Source organism: Dryobates pubescens, chromosome 4 (genome assembly GCF_014839835.1).
Source record: "Dryobates pubescens isolate bDryPub1 chromosome 4, bDryPub1.pri, whole genome shotgun sequence".
Lineage (NCBI taxonomy): Eukaryota > Metazoa > Chordata > Aves > Piciformes > Picidae > Dryobates > Dryobates pubescens.
In genome coordinates this window covers 5,766,271-5,787,506 of record NC_071615.1, presented here as the reverse complement: position 1 = coordinate 5,787,506, position 21,236 = coordinate 5,766,271, and the positions used below count along the sequence as shown (strand labels likewise).

Genomic DNA, 21,236 nt, shown 5'->3' with positions numbered 1-21,236 from the left:
GGGGCGGGGTCTCCCGGCGGCCTCGCAGAGCGGGCGGGGCGAGGCCAATCTCAGCTGCCGCCGCTGCTGCCGGCGGTTCTGCCTTTCCCTCGCTCCGTCGGCGTCAGGTAACCGCCATCCCGGGCTCCGGCAGCTCCGGCCTCGTGTGCATGCGCTTTCCCCTCTCCGTCCCTTCCAGCGAGGGCGAGCCTCTTCCTCCTACGGCCGTTGGGTGGAGGCGGGGGCTATCTGTCGTTTCCCTCAGGGCTCAGGCCGCGTTTCCCCCGCCCTTCCTCAAGAGCGGGAGGGGGAGGCTGGCACACAGCTCGGCGCCAGCCCGCTGCGGCCGTTGCTGCGCTGCCAACCACCCCCCCTGCCGCCCCCGTTTAGCCGTCACCCGCTGACTGGTGGCAGCTGCCGCCCGCCACTGCTTCCCGCCGTGAGGGCCGTTAGGCAGCGGCCCGCGTGGGAGCTCCTAGGACGTTGTGTCTCGGTCTGCATCCTCCTCTGGGCTGGGGGGAGATCAGCGTCTTCCTTGGCTCGGGCAACTAGTCCAGGGAAGGCAGCAGGGAGTGAGGACGTAGCGTTGGAGAGCGGGCTGGCGCTGCTGGGTCAAATGCTGACCTCACCTTAGGGCCCGAAGTTACTTGGATCGGCGCTGGAAGGAGAGACGAATCTCTGCTATAGCTGTCTGCCTGCTTGGGTGCCTCTTGGCCTGGAGCTTGGACCGTTTTCTTGTCAGGAGTAACCTACATCTTTCCACTCCGATTTAGAAAGACCTGATAAGTGCGCGCTAGTGCATTTACTGCAGTTGCTGAGCTTTAGTGCAAAGGTAACGTTCCGTGATTAATGTCGTGGCCAGGTGCTGGGTGGTGCCAAACGTGTCATAGCTGTCCCCTTGGTTGTCACTTCAGGGCAGCTGGTGTCAGTGAACTGCTGCTGCGGGGAGTGTCAGACAGGATTTTGATGTAAAAGAATTTGGCATCACTCGCTGTAGTTTTATTGCAAAATATGATATTTCAGAGTGTACTCATTTCGAGGTGATGGAGCTGCCTTCCTGATGTTGGTTGCTCGTTAGTAACCCACAGGGCTACAAGTGTCTGAAACGTTGAACTGTCGAGAGGTAGCACCTTCTTCCTGACAGCCTCAAGAAGTTCTATGTCTTCTGGAAAGAAAAAAGTGTTTGGTTTGCTTTATTTTATGTATGTTTACCTTTAAAAGATGTTGTTTATAATGTATAACAGGAAAGGAAAGAGATTAGTAAATTTCATGTTGCTCAGTACTTGCAATCCCCTGTCCCACCCTGTCTGGTTTTCAGTTTAACATTACACAAAAAGGAAGTGAAATCTTTCGTTTTCTTTAAGGATTCTTGGTCTTAGTGCTTTGCAAGTGACTGTTACAGACCAATGCCGCTGCTGTTTTCAAGTTCTTGTCTAATTCCCTTTCTCACCTGTGAGGCATCTTACTATTTGCTAATTTTCTTAATATGATGGAGGTGAGTTAAAGGCTTTAGTAATCTTTATGGGGGGCTTTATGGACAAGCTTAGTAGGCTTTTTATGTTGATGTATTAGCAAATGTATTGTGTGTGAATATATGTATATGTGTCCTTAAATCTGTGTTGACTGACATGCGGCTTGGTGACTAAGAGCTGTGGACATTTTAGGCTTCCAGGTGTGGAGCTCGTTATAAAGAGGTGTTGGGCTGGATTTTATCGTGTTAATCATATTGAGGTTGTTTCATTGGGCAAGAAAAGCGTTTTAGGAACTCGAGACATGAAGTAAAACATGCCTTTTGTTGTCCGCCAGTGAGCTTGCAGTTAGAAGCAGCCCGAGCGAGGTGCTCCCCGGCGTTGGCAGAGCGTTCCCCGAAGCCGGACCCTCCCCTCACGGGGACCAGCGGGTTAAAAGCTGGGGGCTGGCTGCGGCGGCCGCGGCCAGTGAATTCAAACTCTGCCCCTGAGTGACAGGGAAACTCCGGGAGGCTGGGTCGGCTCCGCCGGATCCTGCGGGCTTTGTTGGGGCCGGGAAGCCATTTTGGGATCCCGCGGTGTGGCATGGAACAGCATGTCCTGTCGCCCGGGGAGCGCGCCCTGAGCCCGGGCCGCCACAGCGGGCGCGGCCCCCGGCCCCCCCCGCGCCGCGGCAGCCCGCCTCGCTGGGCACCGGCCGCGCTCCCGAGGGGGCCCCGCCGCGCCGGAGGGATACCTGGGCACGGTGCCGGAGCGCTCCGAAAGCCCCGGTTGTGTGGCAGCTGGTAGAGGCAGCTGGTAGAGGCCTTGAGCGAAGCGCTGGATCCCTTTAAATGCAGCGGCCTGGTGAGGCTTAGGCACTGAGCTCTTTGTGTCTGGGTGCGAGCTGGGCTTGGGGGTTCGTAGCTGAGAAAGGGCTCGGAGTGGTGCCATGCGGTGTGTCAGGTGCTGGGTGTGTAAACACTGAGCAGACGTGTTTGTTTCACCATATCTGGCTTCCATCACTCTTCCTTTTACAAACCAACTGAAGGGGTTCTTATTGTGAACGGGCCATGCTGCTGCTTTGTGAAGAGCCTCTTTGTTAGCGTTACGGTTTGACACCTGTCTTTGGGGATCTTTGCCATAATACTCAATGGTAATATTTGGTTAAAATGTGGGGCTTGTTACTTGGTGTGTTTGTGTTTGCTTATGTGTTTCAAAGGAATGCTAATATTTTAAGAATGTGTGTTTGGGTAAAAATGTTGATTTAACTTGAAGCTCTTTGCTCTTCAGCCTGTTTAAACTAGTACTTAATTTGATCTGTGGAAACATTCTTCGTGGAGTATATTTACTTAGGAATTCGCCATTATTTTACCCAAAAGAGTAATTTGATTGGTTATTCTGAACAATAGTAGAAAATAAAAATTTAAATTATGAGTAAAAAATGGCTTGCTCTCAGGAACTGACAGGGTTGCATCCTCCAGTTTCATGGTTATTAATAATTTGCCCAAAAGTCTGTTTAGCTTTTGTAGCACTAGTATGTTAAGTCATAGTGACTTAAACTTAGTTTGTTTATTTCAAAAGGTAAAGTTAGAATAGATTCTACTTGTAGTACTACCAGCATCTCTCTAAGACTTCAAATATATAATTTTTTTATCCCTTGTAATGTAAACATATAAGACATGCTTTCTTGCAAGTTTTCTCATTCTGTAACAGACTTCCTGGTTAATATTTCTACTCTGCCAGGGTGCCATTTATGAAATGGTGATTTACCACTTCCTTGTTCACAAAGGGACATCATGATGAAATGCCTAGATAGTATGTTGGTGGAAGTCTCTTTGTAACTCAAAAGATATAAATAGGGGTTTGTTCTTGACCTTGCTGGTGTAGTTTTGGTGCTTTCCCCCCACCTTGTGATGCTTCTGTGCTTCCACAAAAATGAAGAATACAGCAGTGCTGTATTTGTTGAGGCTGGCTAATTCTGAGGTAGTAGTGCAGCCTCATGTCACTTGGATGCTTCATAGACCAGATCCTCTGGAGACAGGCAGGGGGCTTTGCATGAAGGTAAATTCTGCTGCACTCATTATGGGAATTCTTGGGTTTCCTCGGGCTGTGGCCAAGTTAGAATGTGTGTCTTCTCCTGCCCTTCTACTTTGCTGATTTATTGTAATACTGATTCAGTTGAATTGCAAGGGAAAGATGATTCTTGAGGTTGTTGTCTGCTTCCTCCCCCCAAAAACCCTAATAATCCACTTGCAGGAAGGTGGGAGTTAGCTTAAGTTGAGGTGTATCTAGTGTTCACTTGCATTCTAGTTGAAATGAGTGCTTTTCTTTCTTAGGAACTGCCTTTAAGTTGTCTTATGAATGTATTCTTAGTACTTGAGGTTTTTTCATGTGAGTATATTCTTGGTTTTTTTCACTATACATCCCTTAATACTTAGATCTTTTTATGAGCTTCCAAAGAAAGAAAAAAGGCTACTTAAAGTTTCAGCCCAGTAATGCTTGCAACAAAGCTCTTACTAAAAGCCTACAAGAATCTGAATCCAGATAGAATTATGGTACCTAAATCAGAAATTTGCTGGGCACTCATGAGTGTTTAAAATGGAGCTAAGCACTGTGTCTACCTCTCAGGTTCTCTGCAGAGTTCTGTGGTTTAAAATTTCCCAAATATTTTGAGTGTGTTTCTTTCTGTTCTAGCTGTATATGAAAGAGAGTAACTCATGTATGAGAGGGAGTTACTGGCCTCCACCCATGATCTTTCCTGTAGCTTCAAGCGCTGTCTGTAGGATATTACTAAATAAATTCAGTTGATTGTTTTGTGGGTTTTGAAGAGATGGATAACGAAGGTGTTGAATTAGTAGCCAGGTGTTTTTTTTAAAAATCCATTTTCATAGTAAATTTTAGATGCCTGCTTCTGAAAATTGCAGTGGTTAACTGTAAAGATTATTTTCACATTTTAAGTCAGTTAAACTTGTTTTGTTGCTTTGAAAATTTGAGTAAAGGTTTTTCCCTTTGTGTCTGAATTAACTTTAGAGCATCAGACAAACAGTGAGTCAAACCAAGCCCCTGAGTCTTTTTGCACTGGTGTTTAGATGGCAAAGCTGTTATCTTTACTGGAAATCTTGGTGCTTTGAAAACCAGCTATTAATAGACTTACACATAAACACCTTCAAGGCTTCGTAGTTAACAGTGCCATTATCAAGTATGTACTTTATCTAATACTGACTTGATAGGTGTCAATAATATTATGAAATATAGCATAATTCTAGCATTTGATTTCTTCAGACATCAAGTAGAGAGAACTGGTGAGGAAAGGGAAAACAACGGGAAAAGAAAGGGAGCCAGTGTGTTGTTTTTCAAAGCTTGCCTTTGCCCTGCCCATGTGAGTAGCAGAGGCAGAGGGAGGAGCTGCATGGCTCCTGAAGCTCGTTCACATGGCTTCATTTTCCATGTGGGAAAATACTGCTGGGTGTCAAATCATGATATTGGCTTTTGAGTTGACAGTTAAAAACTAGGTTTATTGATGAAATAGTGTTCTAAGCAGTCACAATTACCTCCAGTGGAAACTAAACAGGCTTCACTAGCTTGTGGTTTCAAAATCTTTCTATTGGGTTGGACCAATTTAAGCAGATTAACCTTAATCATAGTTTTGAATTTCAGTAGGCACACATCTGACAAATCTGTTTGTCGTTTAAAACAAGTGCGATCTGATATCACCATCCCTCATCTTCAAATTCAGTGTATTTCCACTTTCAGTACTGGGGAATCATTACCTTCTGGTCCCCATTTCCTGTGTTCTAAAATGAGTTCCTATTTATTGTTCAGGTATGGCAGCAGTTATGTATTCTAGCAGGAGAATCAGACTGCTTTGCTAATATTTCCGCACTACTGAGCTAAGCTTCCTCTAAACAAAACAAATTTTACATACAAGCCAGTGAAAGCATTATGGCTCTGGAACAAGTGAAGTAAATGCAGAGAGAGTACTGCCATTATCTTTTTCTACTACATTAAAAAAACGTAAATAGCAGAAGTGAAACCTTTTTTTTTTATTAACTTCACAGATGTGAGGGTGGTGCTTACACTTCAATAGCTACAGTGTTTAGACTTGTGAGGTTTGATTTTTAAAAGAGAAGGAAATTGTGTATTCAGCAGTAATTGAAATATCCTCCTGCATTACTGACATGAGGATTTGGAGGCCACAGGTGGACTAAGAGCATTGTGGTGTTACATGCAGAGATTGCTTCTTGAGCTCTTATTACCTGTACCTGTGACTGTGTATTTTGTTTCTATTTCTTATGTATATCTAACTATTCAAATGAAAACTCTTATTTCAGCATAACAAAGTGCAAGATGAGATACTTATTGATAATTTGATTATAAGAATTGAAATGTAGCTAGGGTTTTTTTTTACCTTGGTTTAGACATGTCATCTCAGCTGTGTGGAATATCTTTTGCTGTTGCTGGAATGGGAACCATAGGTAATCTGAAAATAGCCAGGATCCCACTTTGCTAACCATGCAAATCCAGAATAGCCCGATCCCTGTTTAACTACAGAAAACATACTATCATAGAATCTTTTCTATAAAAACAAAACTTTTGTTGTGATTAATGAAGCTGAGAAGGGCTTGGGTTTTTGTGAACATCTTGAACTTGAAAGTCAAATCCTATGTAGTACCTTAAATAGTGACCCAGGCATCTGTGCAGTCTTCTTGATATGACAGCATCAGGGTGTTTTTCTTCCTGAAGCTGTAATACCTTTCGAAACCCCCCTGGAAAGTTTTACAAGTGTTGGCTGGACAGTTTGGTGTTTAGTTGTGTTTTGGAAGTGGATGGCACTCTGGAAAATGTACCTAATTCTAGCCCTGTGAGTCATTTTGCAGTTGGCTCCTCTGCTAGGGTGTGTATTCAGGGCTTTTTTGTGCCAGGAATAATTTAACCAATACCAAATATCACGGTTTCATGTGAAATGAAAGAAATTCCTGTAGTGCTTAGTGGATGATGTTCAAAGGTTATAGAGTAAAATAATTTGATTATATGTAAAGACTTCCTCAAGCTTCATCTGTTATGCTTTGTTGGTGCACAGTACAGCCTGTGGTTTGCTCAGTGGGCTTTCAAAGCGAAACTCATGGTGAGGAGATCTCTGAAAGCATGGCAACATGGTTCTTTCTATCACAGGACCACAGGATGTTAGGGGTTGGAAGGGACCTCTGGAGATCGAGTCCAGAGGTCAGAGCAGGACCACAGAATCTAGTGCAGGTCACTGTATGGTTAGCTTTTTTTGGGAATGCTAGTGTAAGTTATTTCCTGTGGAAGTGCTATAGCAGAGTTGTGATAAGAGTTTGGTTTATTGCAGCAATGTTTCAGAGAACTCGGAAATTGCTGAGAATAGACTGTTACAAAGAGTTGCAGTCAGAACCACACTGAGCTTCATGCAGTAATGATAAGGGATATCTAGCACCAGCAGCAACACTGCTGAAATACTGAGAGCTCCATATTTCTGGTTACAGACATTTCAATACTTTGTAACACAGGCTGAACAATGCAAGGGCTCTTTCGTTGACTTTCCATAATTTTAAGTCGTTGCATTACTCTATTTTCACCTTTTACAGTATGATTTGAAAACAGTCAACATGGACTTTTCACGTCTACACATGTATACTCCTCCACAATGTCTGCCAGAGAACACTGGCTATACATATGCACTCAGGTGAGAACTCTTTTCTTCTTGTAGAGAAACTCTGTTCTCAATGTTGTTAATTCTGGAGAGTTTAGCCTCTGTGGTAAGTAGCTAACTTCTTTGGAGAAGCATGCTTTATCTGCTCTGTTTTGAAACTCTCTGCTGCATCCCAGATGGAGGAAAGAACATGTGTTGAGCTAAGGACAATGACCAAGATTATGAGTCAGTGTTTATTGGTTGCTATGAATAACTAGTCTCCGCCTAGCTACAATTGCTGGTTTATTTCTATAAATACGTCATCAAAGTTCTTAGATATTTTCTGGTGTGTCTTGTAACTTCTCTGTGTGTTTTCTTTTGCGGCTTGGCACCATTTTCACTTAAAAAAAGCTGATTGATGTGCACTTATTGCTGCAAGTGTGGAATTGGGTTGCAACTCACATATTGATTACTCGTTTTAGCAAAACTACTCGTGTGAATTTAAAACCTCTATTCTAATGAACTTGGTTTAACTTGTCACTTTTCCTTGTGTAAAAAGGAAGGATTAGCAAGCACTTTCTTCAACATTTTCCTCTTGAAAAACCACTGTAATAATGGAGGAAAAGTACTTGAAACCCTGAAAGCAGGCAATGTACCAAGAGAGCAAATTTGCTACAGGCTTGTGAGCATACTCTTGCTATGTGTCTGCTGGCTGAGCCTGTCCAGAATGCTGTGTATTAATGATGTAGCTCTTTCCACCTTGGGTCAAACAATATTTGAAGAATCTGAGGGAAGTGTGAGTTGAGCAGAGTTGCTAATGGGACATATTCTCATGCTCAAGTTCATTGTCCCTCTGCCCCTTCTTCCCTATTTGTTTCTGATCTGGCTTGTTCTGCCTTTGACAGTACAATCTTTACAAAATCTGCCTGTGAGTTTCTTTAAAGAAAATGGCTTGTACGTGTAGTGCTGCAGAAAGGAGTGCAGTGGAGTTGGATACCACAAAGCTATTAATAGAGTTGGTTATGACCTATTAATAGAATTTATATTAATACTCCCTGGGATTACTGTCTGTTCATAACTATAGTGTTTCTCTTTTACCTCTTACTCCTTCAGCTCAAATCAGAAAAGCATTAAACTGATATAGCAAAATAACCTTTCTCCTTCTCGAAATTACAGCTCAAACTTGTGAATCTCACCCACTTGTCAACATATAATTTGCACCCTCCTCTTCAGGCTGATCTTTCCTTCTAGTCACTGTCATCTTTGGAGTTGTGTTGATTTTGTCAATTTGGGTACCATTAGCACTTCATTTTCTTCAAAAAATATATATTAACTTGATAATAATTTGGTTTGATTTTTTTTTTTCCTGTCAGAGCACTAAATCAGGGTGTAACTCTGCAAAATACTTATTAAAATCCTTTAACTTTTTAATATGTATTCTGAGACTAATCAAAGCAATAGCTCAACGTCTCAAGGCAGCAGCCCTGGTCAGAAAGTGTGTGAACATTCATATACTGATTATGTGCCTGAATCCATGTTGGAAGGCATCTGTTTAGCTATAGTTCTCTAGGTGTATTGTGTTCAGCTGTTATTGTCTTGGATCATCAAGAACATTGCTGCTTATTTCATTCCAAGGCAACTTACAAGTGACACTCAAGGTCCTCCAGACAAAGCTATAAGTGTGCTAAAATTGACAGATCCTGTTCTCACTCCACTTATGAAACTTGAAAATTAACCTCCTGAAGTCTAGGACATTATTATTCCGTGGAAGCTCATGTGAAGGAGGTATAAAGATGATGGCTAAGAGCTGGAAATACAAGACTAGCTCAGTCAGGATATCTGCCAGCAGCCAAGGGAGCTGTTTGTTGGTGGGAAGAAATCAGTCTTCACTGTTTGGCTGAGGTATCTAGGAGTCTAGTCTAATTGTGTCCCTCCTTTAAAATGTGGTGGGTTTTTTGTTAGCCATAGGTATTATATAGGTTGATTTCTCTCTGGTGGAAGGAAATTAGTTTAGCGGTCTTTTCTGTAGAAGAGAAAAAGGCCACTTTCCAAAGCATGGCAAGTTAGGAAACTTCTGTGTATTATCCTGCCAACAGATGATAAATAATTCATTCAATGTGAAGAGAATTATTATCCTCCATAAGTGAGAGAAACTAGTCTTTTTGCTTGAAGAAGAGATCCCGTGAATTGGTTTTGGTGTTTTGTTTTTGTTTTAGATGGTAGAGCCCACCCCCAGGCCATGTATTCAATCCAAACTGATACAAATGCTCATTTGAAACACTTAGGAACAGCAAGTGTTCATAAACAGAAACAAATTGAGGCTGGTCACAGCTGTCAGCTTGCCCTGTGTACTTTGTGTTCTCCTGAACTGAGCATCTGTAAAAAACATTGGATGAAGCTGAGGAAAAAAGCAAATGTGTAGTGCCAAACGAAAATAGCCAAACTCTGTTCTGAAACAACTGTTTAGGGAGGAGCTCAACAGTAAATTGCTGTGGCTGTGACCGTTTCAGAATGAAAATGGGAGGAGCTGTATTTAATTTCTATTCTCACTTCTGGTGTGGCAGAATGCAAGCTATCTAAACTGACAATTCTCAGATGTTGCAGAAATACTATCCTTTTATACCTAACCAAATATAGACTAGAAACCCTGAAGGTGTTTAAAAGATGCTGAGATGTGGTGCTGAGGGACATGGTTTAGCACCAGATTTGGTAGTGTTAGATAATGGTCAAACTTGATGATCTTAAAGTCTTTTCCAACCAAAATGGTTCTGTGATTCTGCAAATCCATTTTCACATGAGAAAGCTCCTACCTTACTTTCTCTCCCTTTCCACCCAGATGTAAGCAAGAATTAATAAACATCCTGTATGTAGTAATGTATGCTGGGTTTGTCTTAAGCTGTGCTTAGGCTACTGCCTTGCACAGGTTTGCACTGCACATGAAGCAGGTAGTGCCAAGGACTTTCTGTCAAATCTGTGTGCCTCTGGGTGATCAAAGTGATTTTTTTTGGATAAGCTTTGGTCTGGTCCTGTGGTCTGAGTGCCTGTCTGCTGCTGGAGCACCTAGATGCTTGCCTGCAGTGCATTGTCCAGGCTGGTTTTTTTAGCTGAAAGTAGTGCAATTCACATGCTCTGACACAGTCCCATCTTACATGCTTTGTTTTGTACTATGGAGCAATTGCTTTAATAGCTCCCATCTCATCAGTTAAATCACTACTGTAAGTGTAGCTGCTAAGTCTTCTGATGTTAACTTACTTGTATGCCCAAGTAATACAGTACATATTGTGATATTACTTTGTAGTGTTCTGGGATCTTTAACGATTCTGTGAAAAAGGTGATTCCATTAGCTAGTTTTTGCACAACGTAGTAGCTGTTAATATGTATTTTGTAAAGAGAGCTTCAATTTCTAATATAGATTGCACAGGAAAATTTATTCATTTAGATCTAATTTTCTTGCTTAACAAGGGGAGAAGGAGCTGCTTTTGTTAACAATAATTTGCTTTTAAAAAGCAAAACAACACCCCAAACTACTAACAAAACAATGACAACAAAAAGAAAAGTTAACTAGAAACAAACCAAAGCATTCCAGAGATACTGAAGTAACTGCTGTTGCCGTTATGTATACCCCTGTGGCATAAGAGGGCACAGGCTCCACAGACCTAGGGCACTTGGCATTTAAATACTTCAGGTCACAGCGCTGAGTGGTTCTAGGAGCTGGCCTGCTGCACAATGCTCTGTAACAGCAAGCTCTGCTCAGTACTGAATCTGTTCCTTTTGACTATAAATATGAGTATTCTGCTTTAGGCTAAACTTCTGTTTCAGTAAATGTATTTCTTACTGACTCATCTGCTTCTGTTTGCCTCATACTGCTGCTTTGTCTTCCTTGTAAATTTTCATGGAGGTTCTGGTAAAACTATGCAGCAGAGGTCCTGGGGTAATGATGTGAAGCTTGTCTAAATGTAAACTTCTGTAGGATAAAGCAGGGAAAAATGATCAGACTAGTAGTGTGGCGTATGGATCTTTGGTTCTCAAACAAGGAATTGGCAAATAAAAAAACTAAACTGTCTGTAAATGGATCTTTACCTTGTAACTTAGAGGGCATCATGATTTTTCCTTTGTTGTTAGGTGTGGTAAAGTAACTGTCCTAAATGGCTTCCTTTCAAATTGGTCCCACAAGAATGATATGTCTGAGGCTGTATACCAAATGCTTGCTCTGGATCAACTTCAAACATGATTTCCATGGTGGTTGTTTCTTTCTAACTGTGATTTGCTTTCAGTTGCTAAACTTCTAATATGATTTCTTAAGGGAATCTTGACTACCTACATGTTTCTAACTTACTTGGCTTATGTGGTGTAGCTTTTGGGAATTGCTCCATAACACTGGATAAACTGCTCTAATGGACACTAGGACTAGCTTGAGGGGTGCTCTTGTTATTAGTGGAATGTTGTCTTAAACTCTGCTAACTTTGCTGTTCTTATTTTGCTGCAGTTCAAGCTATTCTTCATCTGCTTTGGATTTTGAGACTGAAAACAAAATCGATCCAGTGTTTGATTCACCAAGAATGTCACGGCGTAGTTTACGGTTAGCTACTGCAGGATTTAGTAAATCAGATGATGCACAAAACGATGCCCATCATGACAGCTATTACACCGGGAGCAGGTCGTTAAGAGAACAGTCTTCTCAGTAAGCCTTTTTCTTTTCTTTTCTTTTTAAATGACCACGAGTTACTTTATTGGTTGGAGTCTTGAGACTTGCTGTTTGAACATGATAGTACAGACATGTATTGCCTGCGGGTTTGTTCTTTGTTCTCGGTGTTTACTGCCATACTTAAGAAATTACATTCAGCGTGTCGTTTGCAGTGAAGTCTTTGCAAAAGTATAGGTGCTTGAATGCAAGGATTTTCTTCTAAAGCTAATGTGAGCTGTCACATTGGTGTTAAAATACCTTGGCTGGTTTTTTAATTTTAAAATGAGAGATGAAGGTAAATTTAGCTCTGTGTCTTCTTTGTCTTTGCTTTGTTTCCTAGAACGGTGAAGCAACGCAGAAGTATGAATAAACAGTCTGGCAGTGCAAGACACACGCCAAGGAAAAATCTATCCAGCTCTCCCATTCTTAGCCAAAGCAGTTTCAACAGCCATGCCAGTGATGTGTCAATGGCATCCTCTGTATTGGGCGAGTCTTCGATTCGAGAGCAGACAGAAGTTGGTCATTTCTGGGGTAGGTAATCATTGCTCATATCAAACTGTGAAAATTGTCTGATACTGTCTTTTTCCCATCTGCCCTCATAACATGTGAGTGTACTTACTCTTTTGCCATAAATTTCTGATTGTTAAATGCCTACTGGAAATTCAGTCCGGTGCATAAACTTCACTTGCTGGCTTGGTCAATGTCAGGACAGGTTGCACAGTCAAGTGAATATGCTTGGCAAATGTATACAGTGCTGTGATGGAATACTATTGGATAGATGTAGTTATCTGCTGTCATTACTTTCTTGAAAGTATGCATAGGCTAGTTAAAGAATGGCAACAGGTAACTTTTCTTTGATATCCACAGGAAAAGCATTTTCTTATTTGTTCATAGACAGAAGTGTGTTTCAACTTAACATACCTTAATCTGAAAATTCAAATTAATGGTACTTAAGGATTTCTCAAGGGTTTTTGTGTGTAGCTGGCTGGTTTGGTTTTGCAAATATGCTTTCCTGGAACCTTCAATTTCATTGAAAAGGAAAATAATGGAATTGTCCACACAGTGTTGAGTAGATGATCAACAACTTACTGTGTCTTCCAATTCAGTCAGTATGCTTGTGACCTACCTAGAGTCCTGATGTTGTTTTAAGCTTAGTAGAACATGTTCTAAACTTTAGATTACCTGGCTCTTAAAACAGAGTCTGAAAAGCCAGTGGTACAGAAGTAGTTACCAAGCAACAGAAACAGCGTAAGCTTCTAATTAGCTGCTTTAAAGTCACATGGGAGCTAAGAAAAGGTGTAGTTGTCATTCATATTATTTCATCTGCTGCTTCTGTGGTAGGATGCTTTGGATGCTTTTCACTGTTACCCTATTAATGTCTGAATGTATGGATCTCTTCTGTGGTGGACTGCAAAATAGGTTAAATGCTAATCATAAAGTGGCTTGTCTTTGCAGTCATAGAACTAGTAGGACTTCTAATTTGAGTTTGTTAGATATCATAGTTGGTTCTGGGACTTTCTTATATTTGGAACCAAATTTTAACTAATTTTTTTTTTTCCTCTTTAAAGGTCTTGATGATGAAGGAGACCTTGAAGGTAACTCTGCTTTCCTTTTCTTTCCACATGCATTCTAGTTGATGTTAACTAGTGATGGCAATATTGATTTCAGTGCTCTTAATGTTTTACTCTTGGTTTGCTAGGTGTTGATACTACACTGATTCAGGGAAATGGTGATACAACAGCAGAAATGCAGCCCACAGTGAGCAATGGCTACACTTGCAGTGACTGCAGCATGCTTTCAGAACGGAAGTATGCTCTTACAGCGTATTCATCTTCTCACATCCCATCTTCCAGAATTTACTCTAGGGACAGGAGCCAGAAACATACATCTAGTAAGTCACTTGCTCTTGCATTTTACCTGGATACACTTTAGTTGGTGCATTTGCCATGTAGTGTTAAGTATTTTTCCTACCCAGCTAAATTTACCAATAATAAAATTCTAGCTTTGTATGAAATACATGGAGTTTCAGCTGATATAGACAAAGGTATTTGTCAGCTTCTGAGATAATAATTGACTTTTTTTTTTCCCCCAATGCTGCTGTAGGAATTAAACTATTTTAATCTAAATGCCATGGCATCTTAAGAAGCGAAATTTCCAAACTGAATTTAAACAATGGGCTGTTCCAGCCAGCAGTGATTGTAAGGGGCTTCCCATCTGGTGTCAGATCTACATGTCTTTATGACGCTTTTAGTCAGTTTCCAAACAGAAACTTCTATGTGGTCTATTTAGTTATTCTCTTAAAAGGAAATTTCAAGGTTGAGCAATATTTTTTTTTACTTTGTAGTGATTCTGTTATCCAAGAAATCTCTGAAAGGTCCATTCCTACTTTGTTTTGCCTTTTTTCTCCTCACTGAACCTTGCCACTATTAGATTGTTTTTAGATCTAGATCTCAACTGCCTGAAAAATCAGACTCCAAAGGGAAAAATGTATTCCAAATGGATTTCCTAGTCACTAATCCCTAAACCTCAGAACTGAATGAATCTCCTCTAAGATCCTGCTTTACCAAAGCAATCTCCATTTTATGGGTAGTTGTTCTCAGGTGTCTGCCTGTCTCTTGCATAGCATCTTGAGATTCCTGTTCCTCAGTTATCATGAAGAAATTGTTTCTTGAGTGGCCTTGAATTAGAAAGGAACCCATTTTGGTATAAACGTAGTTGTGTTCGTGAATGAGGTACACTTTCAGTAGCAAGAAATCACCTTGGACTAAGGTGTGACTTTGAATGCTTTGAGGCAAGTATTTCTCTTTGGTAAATATGTAGCATAGGTAGGAATTCTGTTACCTTAGCATAGTGAACTAAGAGTCCCAGTGTGTAAAAACTGTTTTCTGCGCTCCTGATTAGTATTTGTACAGGAGAATTTTACAAGGAACTCATCTTTGTATGTTCCTTTGAACTTTAATCCAGTAGTTTGGGTTAAACCTGAGGTGGGCAAGGGAAGGGGTGCAAATCATGGCAGGTTTTTGGAACATGGCTGACTCTAAGGAAGCATCTTTGTTCCCATGCCTCCTGTGTGTGTCTAGCACCTGAGGCAGAGCCCTGCATAAAGGTGAAGAAGGTGAGGAGTCCTCACCCTTTCAAATCTAAAATAAGAATGTAGTTTGTCTCTTTGGACCCTGTGACCCATGAAATCAGTATCAACAGCTCACATCCTTGAGAAATCTTCAGTTCTGTAAGCAAGGAATCCAGTCTATTTAGAGTTCTTTAATTTTCATGAAGAAAAGATATTCTTGCTGAAGTCTTATGTTCTGCCTTGAAGGCATTTTCACTAGGAAGTGTACTTACAAAAGCTTCTCTAATGTAGTGCATCCAGACTTCTCCCAAATCATGCTTGCTTCAGTTTTAGACTTCTGTCTAGACAAAGGCTTTTGGTGCTTCGTTCTCACACTTCCACAAGCTAACAGTCACCAGAGAACAGAAGTACATCTCCATGTAGGTGAATGATTTGTATTCACACTGTGTTTTTTTCAATAGGAGGAACCTATTTCTACATGAGTAAGATTCTACAATCGGTCAAACATGCTGCAGCATCTTTTGCATCACTATTAGTGCAATTATTTCAAATGGTTTTGCTGAAGCTGGGTTATGATTTTAAAGGTACCTTTTCAATTGTCTTCCTTGATCTCCACACAAAGCTACTGTGTTTGGGGTTTTTTCACTTATGGGCTTCATCTTAGCACTACAATGTTCTTTTTCTGTAGTCTTTTGGCTGGCACCTGTCTTTCTCCCCTTTTTTAATCTCTGTTCTGCTTGTCATACTTTCCCTCACTGTTTTGGAAGTACCAAGAGTCACATATGCGAGGTCTGTTTCAGTTAACAATTCAGACGTTGCTTTTTACTGGGAAGTGATAGAAGGCAATGTGTAAATTGAAAAACTCCCAACTGCTTGGTGTGATGGTGTCAAATCTTAACTTTTCAATATCTTTAGGTTTGGACTCTCTTGTTACTCTTAAGCCCATTGTGCACTTAAAGCTTCCTTAGATCCGTCTCGCAAAACTAAAACTGCCATCATCACTCTGCACTACTCTGAAGCACATCTTCTTTCCCCTGCAAATACTTAATTCTTCTGTGGTGCTTTCTCTGCTGCAATGCATGCTCTGCAAGGGAAATTAAGTTGCCATAGGTAGAAGGTAACTGATTCTGATTTTTGTGTGTGAATAAAACTCTCTCCTGTTCTTTCTCTCAGTGATTTATACCTTGTTAATGCTCTTTACTCAGCCTTTTCAGATCTCTTATAAAATCAGTATGGTCTGTTTGCAGAATGACAGGACTAGGGATTCAGGATTTGATGTGTTGTTACTTAGGCGTTTACTTACTGATTTTGTTACCTGGAGAAAGCAGAAAGGTCTTTGAATAAAAAGCTGTGCTGTTGCTTAAGAAGGACAAAGGGTTTGCACAGAGTAGGCTACTTTGGTCATTTTTGAGGTTTCCTGTGAGTAACATGGTTTAATTTAAAAGTGAACCAAGCTGGTTTAGCTGAAATCTGCATATGCAGTAGCTAAAATGAACATACAAGGCTTTGAACTTGAGAGTTAGGTTCCACATATGCTCTTTGAATGTGTTGCAGCTCACTCAGACTACTGTGCAAGCATGAATATAAAGGAGGTTTATAGAGAAGATAGCCATCTTGGTGTAAATGAGGAATCAATATGTAAGTATAATGATTGATGTTGTCTTTTAGCCCTGGTTTGTACACCAGGTTGTGGCTATAATAGTAATATCAGATGCCCTGTGATGCTATGTAAGCTACAAAGTAAATGTTTGGTTTGCAACTTAGGTGTAGCGGGGAGAACAGTGATTGTTTGGTGTACTGTAGTTCCCCAAGCAAGTTTTATTCCCCTGAAGTTTTCTTTGTGTGTTTGTGTGTGTTGTTTTTTGTTGTTTTGATAACTGATACTGTGAGAGAGACTTGTTCAGCTTATCTTTATTTGATCCTGGCTTTGTCCCATTAATCGACTGTTACCACAACCAACAGGTGATGACTGTAAGGGGAAGAAACATCTCGAAATACACACCACAGACCACATGCAATCCTCACGGGCTAAAAGTGTAGCAAGGACCATTTGGCACAACTTTTCTTATGCAGGTTGACTTGGACTTTTTTTCTTTTGCTTTTACTGCATCACAATATCAGTGTTTATCATACATATTGTTTTATATTTGTTTTGGGTTTTGTTGTTTGGTTTGGTTTTGGGATTGTTTTGTTTGGTTCGGGTTTTTTTTAACCTTTCATCTATTAAAGTAGGTTAGAAGTGTAAAATGTCTAGAAAATATTACTTAACACTTTTCCTGTTTGACTTGTTCTGATAACTGGTTTCTATACAAGCTTGGCAGGATGCTTAGCTATTAGTAAAAACAAAGTGTAGGGACAGCATACACCCTTGTATGATAGGAAGAGCAAGTCAGGTTGACTTACTGAGGTGTCCAGACTTCCCCAAAGTGCAAAAACTGCCTTTAAGTGAAAGCAGAGTGTGAGATATTGGTACACAAATTATTCAAGTAAAGAGGTTTTAATGTTTTATTTTTGCTCTGGTGATAAGTCAGTCTTTACAGGAATGTTATATAGAGATAGACTCTTCCCTGTAAGATAGGCATTCCCTAGCTTGAAGGATAGAAGCATCAAGAACTCTTGAGTGCTCTTTATTTAGCCAAGGCAAATTGAGACGCTTCAGTCACCTAAATGCTTGTAAAACGTTGTCTTGGTATATCTGTAATCTCTGACTAGATTGGCAAGTATGCCTGAGTTTAAAATGTAGGGTTATCTTCTAATAGTATGCTACTTAATTTATTCTGTAGAATGAACAATCCTTGTCTTAGATACAGTAAGTGTTGGCTTCAGTGGTCTTGAAGTTACAGCATTTTGTTAGTGTATTTGGTGGTTGTGGGTTGTTTGTTTTGTTTGTTTGGGTGTGGTTTTTGTTTGTTTGTTTTCTTTGGGGTGTTTTTGGTTTTGGTTTTTTTGGTCACTGGTTTTGTTCTTTTTAAGAGACTCCAAACCTGCAGATCCTTGGGAACATTCAGTTTAAAGAAAATTCAGATCTTGTAACTTTTAGTGGGGAACATTTTTCTGTTATTTATCAGTATGTATTAGACATCACTGTTAAATTCTTTCACTAGGACTTCAAATTTTTTGATCCCTCTTCTACACATGAACCTAGATAATAATCTTGACATGCACTTTGAAAAATACAATGCTTTTGAAGTAGTGATGTGCTTAAAACTTGCTTTTATAATAGTACTGTTTTTGCTATTCTCTCTTACTTAGCATGGCACTGTTAGGTAAACATGCTACAAAAACATTAACTTTGTTTGGAGAAGTGATATTCCAGCTCTATAGATGCTGTTGATCTTTCTGCTTATGCATACAAATTCTGTTTCTGAATCATCTTGGTTGTACTTGGCTTCATAGTTAATATTGGCTTTGCTTTTAAATAGTGGAAAAAAGAGATTTGTAGATTACTGAAAGGTGTGGTTTAAAATCATGCAGAACATGGAAAGGGCAGAAACCTTAAGCTCATTTGTGAATGTTATCACATGCAGTTAATTTGTTATGATTTAGGTTACTTTATGCTTCACATGTTGCGAACAGTGGGAGCAACAGGATGGCTTGTGTCTCAGAAGGTGGTGTCTCTACTTTGGCTGGCCATTCTTTCTCCAGGTTACTATCCTAATCCATGTGTGTGCATGGCCTGTTCCCTTTTACAGACTAGGAGTCTGCAGCGTGTGGCTTGCACCAGTTCATCTGTGCTTATGCTCTAGCTTTTCTATAGTGAAATGCATGTGCTGCTTTACCTTCTTTATTGACCAAAGTGTGCTTAATGAGAGGATATTTCTGTTCACAGGAGTAATGGGAGACTAACCAGACTAATTCATGGCAGAAAATATAGCGGGGGTCAAGAAGAATGGGGTGGGTTTTGTTTGAAAGTCACTTTTTGTCTCAGGATTCCTCTTAGCAGAAATTGATGCTGCTAGTCTGCATGTCTTGAAACATAACTGAGGTCTTCAGTGCCTGCTAACTTGGAAGCAAGCATTAATACTGAATTTCCAGCATAGCTGCATTGTTCTAACAAATGAACTTCCATCTTTTTGCACAACTATTGGTTTTGTTGAGTAGCTGATGCTACAATTCTGCTACACTTGTGTTACCTAGATGTTAATAAGCTGCATGTGTTGCCTGTACTCCTGCATTTCTCTGCTGTGCAAAGTATTCTTGGCCACATTTGCATGTCCCTCTCTTGGTTTCTTTGAACATGTGCTGCAGTAATTACATGTCATACTGCCACTTTTTGTCTTCTAGGGAGGGCAGCTTCTGGCATGTTCAGGTTGCTTAGATCTGGCTGGTACCAATTTGTTACTCTGATGTCTTTGCTAAAGGTGTTCCTTCTAAAAAGGTGTGTATCTTTGGAAAAAAATGTTTTGTGAACAAATAATTTGTCCAATTGTGAAACAATGCAATCTGATAAATGTACCATTTCTTGTAAACTTTCATCTCTTCCTCTAGATGCCTTCCAAATATCCAGGAGCTGTTACTGTTTCTTATCCCACTCCTGTTTCTATTAGGTATGTGAATTGTTTAGTTATATCACAGATTGGTGGATGCTTGCTAAAAATAGCATTTTTAGTTGAACTTTTGGTTTATGAAGAGGAAAAAGCAAAGTTTGTTTGAAAGCTTGAGTTATGACCCTGTTCACAAAGTACTGACAAGTCAGTGAGCTCTACTGTGGGAATTCAAACTCCTCTGTACTGGAAAAATAAGAAGTGAAGAAGTCACCCTGGGTAAAAAATGCTGGTGCTTCTCAGTAAGATATTGCAAAAATAAGTGTAATCTTTGTGAAATGCTAGGCTTCCATGGAAGCTTCTAAGTTTCTTCTAACTTCTATTAGATATTATGCAATGTGGTATGTAGTAAGTAGAGTACAGGACAAGATACTTTCGATTGTGTCAAAAAGCTGTATTTACATCTGCCTTTGGGGAGGATGGCCTGTCGTAATCCATAACTGCAATCTAGGTCCCCAGGAAGCAGCAGATGAAGGCTATATATAACATGGGGAAGTTGCCAGCTGTACCACTGTGTGAAGGGTGCTCCCTGATACTACTAAGTGTTTGACTTGACAATTTTAAAGCTGGCTCATGCTGATTTTTGTTTAGACTGGAGTAGTGTCCACTGTAATGTCTGCCTTGCAACATTAAGGTAGCTTGTGTCCTTTATAAGATGACAATTTGTAGGCACAAGCAGTCTCAAGGGAAAATTTTCTTGAACATCCTTTTTGCTTTTTGTGTCTGATCCAGGTGTATGGTTCTGTGGGTTTGATGGCTTCATTTCATTACTACCTTCACTGAACTGGACAAAAATTGATAGAATACAGAGAACAGATGACTCTAGTAGTGTTCCCAAACCAGAGGCTGATTCTTTTCCCCCTGTGCAACCTCCAAAGGTAAGGAAGAACAGTCTACGGAAGAACTCTCATAATGTTTAAACTTCTTTACTTGCACGCCTTCAATGTTTTGCAGTAACTACTTGACATAGAAGGGTGATGTAAATAAAGGTCTTGATTATTATATGTTAAAAACAACTAAAATATTTTTATACCTTAGGATACCATAAATGTCTTTGATCCTGGTCGTGTATATGATCTGGAAAAGCAAATGGCCTTCCTGTCTGAAAAATATCATCACCATGATGAACAATACAGCAAAGTGATGGTTCTACTCCTTAATCTTCAAGATCAGGTTGCCCAGATGAGTGACAAAAGTAAAACACTGAATCTAATAAAAAGTGTGATTGATCAACATCTTAAAGATCTGAAACTGGAGGTAACGGTAAGACAATCAGTTATTGATGCTTTTTGATACTGACCAAAGAATTCTGTTTTGATAATGAAGATTATTAGCAACTCAACTGCAGGATTTTTCTGTTACAGAATTAATTGATAGGTAGTAAATGCCAGGGAGTAGTCCTTGCCATTTATTCTTTCTCTTATTTACTGCTGACAAGATTTAATTCCAATTAGTTGGTCTAAAGTAGAATCTTACATTGCTAAAACTGGATTTGTCCTGCTTTCATATAACGAAAGAAGCCTTTTAGGAAGGATAAAGGGGTTTTGTGGTAAACTTCCCTGTGTATAGCCCCTACTACTGCTGAATCAGGCCTTTGTACTTAGTACAGATTCTATAACTTCTTGCAATACCTGCAGCTTCAGTCACTCACAGACTGAAATAAAAATCACACTTTGTAGAATACCTCAATTGTGCTATTTGAATACAAAATGAAAATGCAACACCTCTTTATTCCCTCTTTTTAAGACTGACTTCCAGGCTTTACATCGAGAACATGAGCTGCGCATCCTGACTTTGGAAGACCTACTTGGAAAGCTCTCTATTGAATCCAAGGTATTCAAGTTAGCTTTTCTAACTC

The 21,236-nt window shown here is 40.2% G+C and overlaps 1 protein-coding gene across 5 annotated transcripts in view; it reads left to right on the top strand.

Annotated features, from left to right (window-relative positions):
* Positions 1–304: 304 nt before the first annotated feature.
* The window catches only part of SUN1 (Sad1 and UNC84 domain containing 1), a 28,245-nt gene continuing 7,313 nt past the window's right edge, over positions 305–21,236 (top strand). The window contains exons 1-15 of one of the 5 annotated variants that reach the window (XM_054180370.1): positions 305–811; positions 7,037–7,134; positions 11,567–11,761; positions 12,105–12,295; positions 13,333–13,359; positions 13,464–13,655; positions 15,296–15,418; positions 16,389–16,472; positions 16,797–16,907; positions 18,381–18,479; positions 19,119–19,212; positions 19,323–19,381; positions 20,111–20,256; positions 20,417–20,641; positions 21,125–21,211. In XM_054180370.1, coding sequence (XP_054036345.1) covers positions 7,058–7,134; positions 11,567–11,761; positions 12,105–12,295; positions 13,333–13,359; positions 13,464–13,655; positions 15,296–15,418; positions 16,389–16,472; positions 16,797–16,907; positions 18,381–18,479; positions 19,119–19,212; positions 19,323–19,381; positions 20,111–20,256; positions 20,417–20,641; positions 21,125–21,211 — 1,710 coding nt within the window. In that variant the 5' untranslated portion in view covers positions 305–811; positions 7,037–7,057. Of the gene's footprint in view, positions 812–2,007; positions 2,295–7,036; positions 7,135–11,566; positions 11,762–12,104; positions 12,296–13,332; positions 13,360–13,463; positions 13,656–15,295; positions 15,419–16,388; positions 16,473–16,796; positions 16,908–18,380; positions 18,480–19,118; positions 19,213–19,322; positions 19,382–20,110; positions 20,257–20,416; positions 20,642–21,124; positions 21,212–21,236 lie in introns of those variants that run through there. The other 4 variants (XM_054180371.1, XM_054180373.1, XM_054180372.1 and 1 more) reach the window with 4 other exon arrangements.